The sequence below is a fragment of the Rhagoletis zephyria genome, unplaced genomic scaffold (assembly GCF_001687245.7).
Source record: "Rhagoletis zephyria isolate East Lansing unplaced genomic scaffold, Rhagoletis_zephyria_1.1 Rzeph_scaffold_00420, whole genome shotgun sequence".
In the NCBI taxonomy this organism is placed as follows: domain Eukaryota; kingdom Metazoa; phylum Arthropoda; class Insecta; order Diptera; family Tephritidae; genus Rhagoletis; species Rhagoletis zephyria.
The window spans coordinates 236125-248377 of record NW_016157504.1 but is presented as its reverse complement, the minus strand read 5'-3'; the positions used below and the strand labels follow the sequence as shown (position 1 = coordinate 248377).

Here is a 12253-nt window from a genome sequence, read left to right as displayed (position 1 = left end):
GTTTCCACTTATGCTTCTATAGTAATCGTGTTTTTTGCTGGGTAACGACTCGGCGATATGCCCAAAAAACGATTGCTCTGTTTAAACGACTTTACAAAAGAGAAGGTTATCAATTCGTCGGAATATTTTTTTTTATGTATGTTGCCGCATAACTTTAGACCGCGTTAACCGATTTACATAATTATTTTACTAAAGGAAAGGTGTTACTTCACAGGTGGCCCCATACAAATTTGGTTTGTCGGAGAGCGTAAACTGTGACCAGTTACGACATGAAAAGAGTCGAGGCACCTTTAAATTTGAGAGAATTACTTCAGATGATGTCATCCTTATAGTGTAGAAATTTAAGACTAAATTGGTGGAAATAATTCATTATCTGAAGGTGTTATTAAGGATTCAGTTGAATACATGGAACACTTTTACGCCTTATTAATAAATAAGGGTCTTGAATCAGGAACAGTACCAAAAAATGGAAAACCTCGACCATAGGTCCGGTAAAAACTGTAAAAGCTGAGGAAATTAGACCAATTAATACACTGCCTAGTATGGAAAAAATCTTGGAAAATGTGGTTAAAAATCAGTTGGTGCGCCACATTGAAAGTAAAAACATACTCATTAAGGAGCAATAAGGTCTTAGAGCTAAACACTCTTACGAGACTGCGCTGAATTTGATTATATCCCAGTGGAAAATGAACATCGTTGTGGCTTTCGAGACCATTGACAGGTCAAGAATGTTGAAAAATCTCGAATGCATTGGTATTGAAAACCCGGAGCTTAACTGGTTTCGAAGCTTACTCTCAGATCGTATGCAACAAACTGTAATCGAGTCAAGTGTGTCAAATACAGTGGCAGTCAATATTGAGTTGGCGCAGGGATCGGTATTGGCCCCAATACTTTTTAATATTTACATTAACGACATAAATATGGCACTCTGGCACTGTAAGTTAAAACTGATGATACACTGTTAACGATCAGTGACATAAACTTACACACTGTGACGACTAAAATGCAAGAAGACTTGGATTCTTTGTACAAATGGTGTGTTTAAATAAACTTAAGTTGAATCTAAATAAAATTATAGTTTAAAAAACTTAAACCTCCCTATTATAATTCCATTCGTACTGTCATCAGGTATGTAACTTGAGAATAGAAATCGCTTAAACTCATTAAGTACATGGGTATATATATAGATAACAAACTAAAATTTTATGAGCATGTTAAGCAAACAGTGAACAAAATTGTGAAAAAATTGGTCTTATGAAAAGATCTTGTAAGTATCTGAGAAGAAGGTATAAAACTCTCGTATATAGATCTATAGTAGAACCGCATTTTATATACTGCCCAACAATTTTCTTCTTAGCAAGCGACGCGAATGTCGAGAAATAGCATAAAATGGAAAATAGAGTTATGCGGTTCATATTAAATAAGCGTTACGCAGGAGATTATCACAGATATGAATTGGTTGAGTGTTAAGCAACAGGTTTTCTATCATGCTATGAGTTTCGTATACAACATAAAGAACGGTAAACTTCCAGACTATCTGAGCGACAATCTTCGGTATATAAATGAAACTCATTCATACATACTCAGGGAAAATAATTGCTTTAGACTCCCACTTTATAGAACAGAGGTAGACAAAAAAAAATATATTTTATAACGGTTTAAAGCACATGTAAAAGACTGTGATAACTTTGCTGTTTTTTAAAGACCACTATTTGATCACTGTAAAACTCTGGCTATTAGGTAGGAAAGCACGGAATAGAAACCAGGCCTTTCCATCCGACCAAGCAGCAAATGAGCTAGCATACGAAAGACACTGTGAGTATGGATCGGAAACTCGGTCTTTCCGACTACGCCCAACAGCCCGCCCATAACGCGGAGCGGAAACTAGGCCTTTCCGCCCGCCTCACATCACGGAATCCAGCGTCAGGGTTTACACATTAATGACGACGTGAACATGGATCGGGAACTCGACCTTTCCGACCGTGACGATCAACTCGTTAGCAACGCGGAGCGGAAACAAGGTCTTTCAGCCCGCTGCACTTAGTACATATGTAAAGGTAGACTAGAGACTAGGCCTCGCCAGCTACCCAACTAGTTAGACAATATACATTTGCATAGGTTATTAGATAGTTTTAGAAACATAAACAGCTTTGTAATTGAAATTTAACTTATATACGCATACTTTGTTATATATTAAAAATATCTATCTGTACTTTTAAGTCGCAAGACTGTAACAAACAAACAAATAAAAATAATAATTATTTCCTCCTAAATTTTTACAGTACAGTTTAAGCAAGTTCCAACGTTATGTAAAAACCTTAAAAAAAATCCTAAAGTATTTTGTTTGCGTAAAATTTCATTGTTACACAAACAAAATACATAGGGAGAAATTACCGAACACCAAGTTACCGAGTACCCCCATTACAAATTTGTATGCTTAGAATTGAAAATTCAGTACAAATCAGTACAAATTTTGAAAACTAGGACATTTGCGTACTGATTGTAGAAATGAATAAAATCAGTACGGGAGTTGAAAAATCAGTACTGTACACTGAGGGAAATAATGCATACTTTATATTTGATTATAGTTTAAAAATGTTCAAATTTAATAATAATATTTTCATACAAAATTTATTACGCACCCCAAGCATGCAGAGCGCCGCTCTGATAGCGGTGACAACACACACATTCATACATAGTACATGTTTATCCGTACAAATCGCGTGATGTGGTGTTGATGGATATTAAACATTTGAAATCAAATTTACATGCCTGGGTGTAGCTTAGTGCGCAAAGATGCATGCCACAATTTGTTAATATCCAGAGATGGTTAGGGTTCGAATTCCGCTGCAGGCAACATGCAAGTTAAATATTTTTTTTTTTTGTTTTTATCTTGATTATTCCCTTTACGGATGCTTTTTCAGAACGAACGCGGTCATTTTAATATGCGCGTAATTGAATTGAATATTTACCAATATACAGTACTTTCGTTGACGTTTATAGTAAGATCAATTACGTTTCTATTTGATTTTAATATTGTTTTCCCTCAGTGTGCTGATAAAATCAGTACGTCTGGCAACCGCATTTGAAAATTATCATTAAAATGAAATATTTTTTCGGTTCGTCCGTGTATGTAGATTTGCTGTAACTAAAAATGGACGAAAACATTGGAAAACTTGTGAAAAAATAAAACTTATTACAATCAGTATTCAATCAACCGTCCCCGCTGGGCGGTAAAAATATAAATAAATTTAAACCAACCGAACCATTGAGCCATTCCATATGCCTTTGTGTAAGTTTAATTTTGAAAGCGGTTAACCATCGGCCGCTTTACCGTCGTCCGCTGCAATTCTGGGTAGAGCTTATTTGTTTTTAACCGACATCCAAAAAAGGAGGAGGTGATGAGTTCGTCGGAATTTTTTCTTTTTTATGTATGTTACAGCATAAGTTTGGACCACGTGAACCGATTTCGATAATTCTTTTTGCATCGGAAAGGTAGTGTCTCAGAGGTGGTCCCATACGAAACTGGTTTAGATCCGATCAGCGGGTCATGAGATATATATATATATATATATATTTGTATGAGAAATGAAGTCGGTTTTTTTGCTAAAAATTACTTGTTTATGTAAGCATTTGTTGAAAATGCAGGCTCACATATGTATGTAGATATTCTTGCAACCGACGAAAGTTGGAGATGTTTTTGCACTTTCAACACATGTTTTAAAATTTGTTTTTTTCGCAAGCCCCTTATTTTTTTCCAATTGAGCTCCTCCCTTGCCTTGAAGAGGTGTGATGGTTTCATTTAGTTTTTCGAATATTTCAGAAAGGTATGCCAATCAGCCAATCGACATCAGTTAAATTTTGAACAAAAGACTGCTCTGTAAATGTGACCACCAATGCATATTTTTTCTCAAACAACCTGGCTAAAATCTTTCGCCTTGCAAGCCACCGCAAAAGGTGAAAGCGATCCGTACCCATACTATCTTCAACGGAAAGTTTTAAAAGGCGTGCTTGAAGCGGACAACCCTAAGCATAATTATTTATCTTCGCAGCGTCATCCAATATGGTTTATAAACTATCTTTGTAGTCGCCAGGGAATGCTGATGGATTATACAGTGGCTGCTTGAGGCGTTTTCTGCCACTTGCTGCATCCTAGAAACCGCTCCTTTCGATTTTCTAACCATTGTAGCTGCTCTATCACTGCAATTTTCCACACACTTGCCCCATTTCAAACCATTTTCCTGTACAAATTTGTCTATAGCTTTAAAAATTTCGTCGCTAGTGGTGTAAGTCTCAAGTACTTCGCTCATCAAAAGTTCTTCTTCGATCGGCATTGAAAATCGGTACCTCTGCCTCTGAAATAAAGTTGATTCGCTCCTCTACAGTGGTCACTAATTACGAATCCGATGTCATAATTGCAAAATTCGAAATGGCGGATCCAGTAAGGCGTCTGGTAAAACTCGGGATTTTTAATTAGAATCCTTAGAAAGATTTTGAGTATGCAGTTTTATAGCCCAGTCAATTTAGTGTCACAAAGTGCAAGTTTGAAGTGCCTAGGACTTACCGTTGATTTTTGAGAATTTTTTTGTTGACAGTGCCAGTTATTTTCTTCTATACGAAGTAAGTTCTATGATATGAAGAAAAAGAGCAACACCTTCAACAAAAAAAAAAATCCAAAAATCAACCGTAAGTCCCAGCTTCTTTAAAGTTGCACTTTATTATTCTTAAATTAAATGGGCCACAAAACTGCATACTCATAATCTTTCTGTGAAATCTAATTAAAAAGCCCGAAATTTGTGCATGGGGGTGAAGCTATTATGTACAAGCGTATTAAAAAAAAAAAAAATATATATATATATATAAGGAGCAGAAATGAGCATCTGACTTTTGTTTTATTCTATAGCTAATAGTTTTCTACATAAACTCCAATAGGTTTAAAGGCAGCATGTAGGAGCGTGTTGTTACTGTTGCATTTATCAACTCAAATTTTGTTTAAAAATAAACGAAACAAATACATTTTTATTTCCTAAAAATTCCTGTTACAGTATTTCTTTTCACAAATTTTGTAATGTATTTTTTTCCGTTTATCGATTCCACTGCCGGACACCTTGACGTTTCCCACTAAAGTGTGCGGCAGAAACCTAGGTCTAGAAGAGTACCGAAAATGGTTGTGAAAAGGACACGTTTTCGGCTGTTTTTCTGAAATATTTATGATTCAATTTTTCGTTGACAAAACGAACTGGGGAGCTACGCTTAAGAGCGAAATACACCACACAAGCGTTTTGACAAACCAAGCGAAATATCTCTTTGCCTCAAGCCATTTATGTTGTGTATGGGATTTGACAAGCCGCTTTAGGGAAATTTGAACAAAAATCGAATTTTTTTTATTTTATGGCTGCCATGTTGAGGTTTGATCAAACCGCTTACGTTGTGGATGGCAAAATCAAAAAAGAAAACTAAAATTTTTCACATTGTGAACCGGAAGAAAACTAAAATTCCTTGCTTGAACGAGTAATGTTTGCATCGTGTATGGCGAAATGGAGAAAGTAGGTTTGGAGTATATTTGGGAAGCCGCTTGTGTGGGGAATTTCGCTCTTTAAGCATGCGACGGCAAAACAGCTTGTCGACAGTAGACACAGCATAGTAAAACTGTTGCCATATACTGAAAATTAATTAAACTGCTTGATTACAAAATTTCGGTGAAAGTTTAAAACATTTGCCTACAGCTTTAGTATACTCTAGCCGCTAGCGGCCCCCCTGGCATACGCTCACGGTACCCCAAGGTTCCGCGGCACCCACATTGGGAAGGCCCGTACTAATGCATAAACGACATCAAATAAATTGAATATTAATATGCTAATTAATGGCCAGTTTTTTAGTGCACGGCTGTGGTTTAACCTTAGTTTAAACGCTCGAGCTGGTTGGTTTAAACTAAGACTAGCCAATCAAATATCAGCCAGCCGTCCAATTTAAACGCAGTTTGCATAATCTAAGTTTAAACTGGCACTGAAAAACTGGTCCTAAGCGGCCAAAGCCGTATTACTTGCGCTAATGCAAAAACGAGGCGAAAGCGCAAGCAAAGTTCTATGTGGATGGACCTTAAATGATACTTTATACGATTATGATAAATTAAATTAAGTTTTAAAGAAAAATAATCCATTTATATTCATTTTGAATTTTCAGTCGATGCATCGAACAAAACTTCGGCAAACCATGCCACCACTCCCGCTGCCATACAGCTACAGGTCTCTGCGCAGGGCGAGAATGGAGCAATTGCCGCGGGCTCGATTATCTCCACCCCAATCATGACTGGTAATGGCGGCATTACCAGCACAGTGTATTCACCACCTTTACAGGTAGGCAACGTAGCGTATTTAAGTATATGTATGTATATCTGTGGCGATAAGAAAATGCTTTCTAATTTTTAAAATATGCTTTTAACTATGAAAATGATAAATTCAGATTCTTAACTTTCTAAAATACTGGTTTCTACAGCGAAACAGCTAAAACAAAAGTATCAATTATGTATATATTAACCCTAGAATACTAACTATTTAAGTTTGTTTGTATTCGGGTTTACAGTCAAGTTATTCAGCGATAACAAATACCACAGCAAAAACAAACACATCATCAAAGAGATTCTCACGGCAAATGACTACCCACCCAAATTAACATCCAGACCAGTGTTGCCGTTTTAGCCCTTTGGTGGCTAGATTTAGCTACCACATACTTTTTTTGGCCACATACATTTAAAATTGCCCCTAGCCCTTTTTTAGCCCTTTGGAGAATTTACTTATACTTGGCATGAAAAAGTTGTATGTATGTATATGCTTAATTTGATCTAATTTTTTTCATTTATGTAAGAGACGAATTTTTAAACTAAGAAAGACTGATATATATACATATCTATATGTATTGTGTGTTCCTTACGTTTTTATGCATACATACTGTGAAAGTGTTAAGGCTGTTAACTTTTCTACTAACGATTTAACTATCTTATTACATTAAACGAGCAATTCTTGTATATATATATATATATATATATATACATAGCGTTCTCGGAAACGGCTCTAATGATTTTGATGAAATTTTATACACAGATAATATTGTGGATTCTAAGGTTATCTGAGTAGGCACTATCTCCAAGAAGATTCGTATATGGTTGCCACCTATTCCAAATTAGTTAGAAATTAATTAAAACATCATAATATGGATATCAAATGGAAGGTATTTTGAAGATCCCTAATTCAAAAATATTTTTAATAGGGTTGCCACTTATTTTGAATCGAATAGAAAAAAGGTAAAATATCACTATTCATGGGTACCAAGAGAAGGTTCAGGGTTGCCATGCTTCTATGCAACCAAATTTTTATTTTGTTAATTTCAATCAGCAATTTTTTACACTGTACAAATACCCTCAAGATATGTGCCATTCAGTCCAGCGTATTTCGGAATAGTGTGACCACCTAAATTATGGAGTAAGAAATTTACTTAATATACCTTGTTTATACCTACGCAAGAACCGCATTAACAAAAAGCTGATTTGCCTCAACACATATTTCTTTCAGGCATTTATACCTGTGTCGTTATAGCGCACTCGCTGAAACCGTATTCAAAAGTAAACAAAATTTGTTATTTTTATTCGATATTTCTTAAATAATTAATTTGCGCGGTGTACCGAAATGGAAGCCAACAATAATTCAAATTTGTTATAATACTTCAAATTTAAAACGGGCTGTATAAAGAAAACCAGCCTTTTTTCACTTCGCGTCAAATTAGTGATTTGTTTATACCTGTTCTCTAACCGATGTGAGAAATAAAAAAGCGATTTGAAAACAAATTCGAGTCAATACACTGTCGAATTTCTGAGCGTATTGAAAGTTGGCTTATGCTTCCGTTTTGAATCACAGCAAACTGGGTCAAAGCGCTTTATGTGTTGGTATAAACCAGGAAATAGATATCAAAATCCAATTTTTTTTATTTCCAAAATATTCTTTTAACGCGATCCAAATCTTGAAAACTAAAAAAAGTATATGCACTCCGGGCAAAGCTCGGTCCACCTGGTACTATAATTTAAAATAGATAAGTTTACGGCCCTTAATATGTTTAATTTGTTAAATGGCCCATCAAGTCGATTGATCGTGTATGTTCTTGTGGTGTGATTGTACCAGCTGCTGGTGTCGTGAGTGGTGAAACTAGCTCAATTTTCTAAGTAAAAAGTATTTTGGCGGAAATTTATTGCACTATATGAGTCAAAGCCGTGTTTGTGGAAGATTAAGTTCACGATATTGCAGTTGTGAATTAAAAAAAAAAACAAGGTTTAACAAAATGGTAGAAAAATTATGAAATTTCGGCTCTAATCATTTCAATCTTTCCTCGACCTCATTTGTAAAGAAATAAATACTGTACCAGCATGCTGGTAAGTTATATGCTTCGGGCCCGATGGTACAATCACTTGATGGAGCCAGCAACCTGGTGTCGTATATTTCCCCTTTTATACAAAAAGGTTTTTGGTTGGATAAAATATTTGCTTTTTCCAGAGTTCATTGTTTTTCTATACCATTACTTATTGAAAATGTTTGCGTGTGTACTTACATATGTGTATGTAAGTAAAAAAATTTAGCTACCATTTTTAGCCACAACGATTTTTTAGCCCTTTTTTTAGAGGAATTTGGCTAACACTAAAAATGATTCGCGGCAACACTGATCCAGACTGATTAATCGCTATCACGCCATAAACAACAATAACAACGCTAAGTAAAAAAAAATAAACATCAACACCCAACCACACCAAACAACTGCAAAAACATTCGCGATATCGTATTTTCCATATGTAACCCAAAGAATTACGCGAAAATTCAAAGAGTACACTGACAACATTCGGTTTGCATTCAAAAACAAAAACAACGTTGGACAATTATCTAATAAAATGAAAGATACTATTCCAGCCAAAAAAACAGAAAAACGTCGTTTATCAAGTTGATTGCGCCGATTGTCAGCGAAAGAGAAAATACATAGGCACCACTTCTCAGCAGCTATACAAGCGATTAAATCAGCATAGCAAAGACGTTGGGAACCAAAGAACTGAAAAAAGTCCACTCGCTCATCATGCTCTTACTTTTAGTCACAAATTCGACTTTGATGGAGCCAAAATATTAGCAAGAGAAATAAATTGGGAAAAGCGAATGTTACTAGAAGAAATACTCATAAAAGCTGATAAAAAATGTGTAAACAAACGAAGCGTGGAAGCGAAAAACATTAGCGACATCCACTCGTGTCTTTTCAAATGACATGTCCCAACCCACTGAGCTTGAATTCGCCGAGGAGTAACAAACGTCAAATTTGTGTATACGGAATCATATCCAATATTCGTAGCCTAATTTATAAACTTTTTAAAAATTAGCTTAGACCATGTTTTCTTCGAAAATTTCGATGTAGAAAACAAACAATTGTAAAACTCAACCTCACGAAGAAGAACGTAGCGATTTTTAGTAAGATGCTTTGAGACTTAATAATAATAGATTGGGCTTACATATATGTTAGTTTTTGGCCGAGCTTCTCCTCCGATTTATGGCGTACGCCTTGATGTTGTCGCACAAAGAGGAGGGACCTACAGTTTTACGCCGACTCCGAACGGCGATTGTATTTTAATGAGAAGCTGTTTTTCATGGCAGAAATACACTCGGAGGTTTGCCATTGCCTGCCGAGTAGAGTGGTCCAAAAAAATAAAGTCGGAGTTTTAATGCCGGCACACACTAGGATTGATCTATATCGAAAAAATATACCCCTACTTTTTTATTTTGAAATCAAAAAATATTTAGGGGGTGCTCAAAGCGCTCAAAGTTTTCCATGTATTTTATATGGAGAAAAAACAATTGTTCGTAGAAATGGTATAAAACTCTTGAAAATCAATATTTTTCGACCGGAAAACTGTGGTTCTCTTCAGGAGACTTCCGGTATTAATATCCAATTGTTTATTTAACAATTTTTTATGATTAAAGATTTTTCCATTGCATTTTCTAGGGGTTTTGGAGGACCTATAAAATATAGTTACTATGAAAAAATGGTTAAAGAGATAATTGCGTATTATTACTGGGAATCTCCTGAAGATAAGTAAAGTTTTCCTATCGAAAAATATTGATTTTCAAGAATTCTACACTATTTCTACGAAAAGTTGTTTTTTCTCCATATAAAATACATGGAAAACTTTGAGCGCTTTGAGCACTACTCAAGTTATTTTTTATTTCAAAATAAAAAAAATATGGGTATATTTTTTTCGGTATATAGCAATCCTAGGGGGTGGCGGTATTAAAAAGCCGACCTTATTTTTTTACATACATTTTTGGACCACTTTACTGCCGAGGGGCGACAGCTGCTAAGAAAAAACTTTGTTCTAAATTTTTTCGATGTTGCTTTGACCAGGGCTTGAACCCAGGCGCTGCGGAGTGGAAGCGCGCACTGCTTACCACTATACCATAGCGGCCGCCAACTTAGACTTACATTCTATTATTTATTTAAACTTTTGGTTGATTGCGGACCTAACAAGTTATGTTTATTTCTTTGCTTTATTGTCACTAGGCCCTGAAGAAGACCAAAATAATAATAATTTCTGGCAAAATTTTTTTAGTTTCACTTTTATTTCAACATATTTTGATTAAAAGAAAAATACTGATAAAAATAAAATTTTTCATTTAAACAGGGTTGAAGTCTTGAAATTCCTGCCCGTAGTTTGTTTGTAAGTCAAATATGAGTGGCATTGTGCTACTATGATAGCACGGCCGAGTAATAATAGCCAAATTATGTACAGTAGTCGAAAAAATTATATCCGCACCAAATTTTGAAAAGTTTCAAAATATTTNCAACATATTTTGATTAAAAGAAAAATACTGATAAAAATAAAATTTTTCATTTAAACAGGGTTGAAGTCTTGAAATTCCTGCCCGTAGTTTGTTTGTAAGTCAAATATGAGTGGCATTGTGCTACTATGATAGCACGGCCGAGTAATAATAGCCAAATTATGTACAGTAGTCGAAAAAATTATATCCGCACCAAATTTTGAAAAGTTTCAAAATATTTTTTTTGTTGTTATTTAATTTCGATTAGTTTTTTATAGTTCGTTCTTTACCAACATCCGTATAAATACAAGTTTAAAGACAGTGTCACACGATTGCGTATTTGCTAAAATTTGGTGTAAATCGTATCCCAATTGTTTGAACATACAAAATATTTTTCACTATCCCCATCACGAAAATTAATTTATTGAAATTTTTCAATAGAACATCGCTGTATTGTACCAATCTTTTGAATGCAAAAAAAATTTCCTACTTTTTTTTACCAATAGCCCAATATAAAAATTTACAAATCTGTACAAATGTACGAATCGAGTGACACTGCCTTATATATTTATGCAATTAAAATAAAAATCTACAAATTTTCGTTAAAATTTCGAGTTTTTTAATTAAATTTTGAGTATGCAGTTTTATAGCCCAATGAAATCAAGTAGAATAAAGTACACGTTTCAAATGGCAAAAAATGTCTATTAATTTTTAGAATTTTTAAAAGTTCGAAATTTGTATGAAAGTTTGTTGAATTTTTGTTTAATATTGCACAAATGAGTAGGCCACTTGCAAACAGCGTTATGTGATTTTATAATAGTGATCCATAAATAAAAAAAAAACGTCTATAACAGCAAGTAACATCCAAATTGTATATTTCTCTTTATTATCTGAAAATTTGGATAAACAAGATCCTAATAACATTAAAAAACAATATGACAATGTGGTAGTTTTTGCAAATTTTATATATAACAAGTAAGAAAGTCTAAGTTCGGGCGGAACCGAACATTAAATACCCGGCGCAAGTATTAAAGATATGTTTTCCACCTTGCCGAAAGCTACCGCTACATGATAAGCCGGGGTGGATACATTTTAAGTAAATTAGCGTCCTTAAATTTCGACATATTGAAATTTCAAGCATTTCTGAAATTTATTGTTATTTGAAAAGCGGCCGTAATTTAAGACCGATTTCAACAATTTTCAACGGTTTGCTTTTATGTGGCAAGCACAATAACCATACCGAGTTTGGTACAAATTGCTAGAACGGTTAGCGAGATACATATATGTAATCACAAGTGGGCGGTGCCACGCCCATTTTCCAAAATTTTATCATAAACGTATTTCTTGGTAAAGAATTGTTGCAACCATCAATTTTGAATAAATTAGCTTTGATATTTACTGATTTATCGAAGATTTTG

The 12253-nt window shown here is 34.7% G+C and overlaps 1 protein-coding gene across 1 annotated transcript in view; it reads left to right on the top strand.

Moving 5' to 3' along the window:
- The first annotated feature begins 728 nt into the window (after nucleotides 1-728).
- LOC108359608 (1-phosphatidylinositol 4,5-bisphosphate phosphodiesterase classes I and II-like) overlaps nucleotides 729-12253 on the top strand; it is a 191035-nt gene continuing 179510 nt past the window's right edge. The window contains exons 1-2 of the mRNA XM_017611533.1: nucleotides 729-936; nucleotides 6184-6356. Of these exons, the coding sequence (XP_017467022.1) occupies nucleotides 729-936; nucleotides 6184-6356 (381 nt within the window). The remainder of the gene's footprint in view (nucleotides 937-6183; nucleotides 6357-12253) is intronic.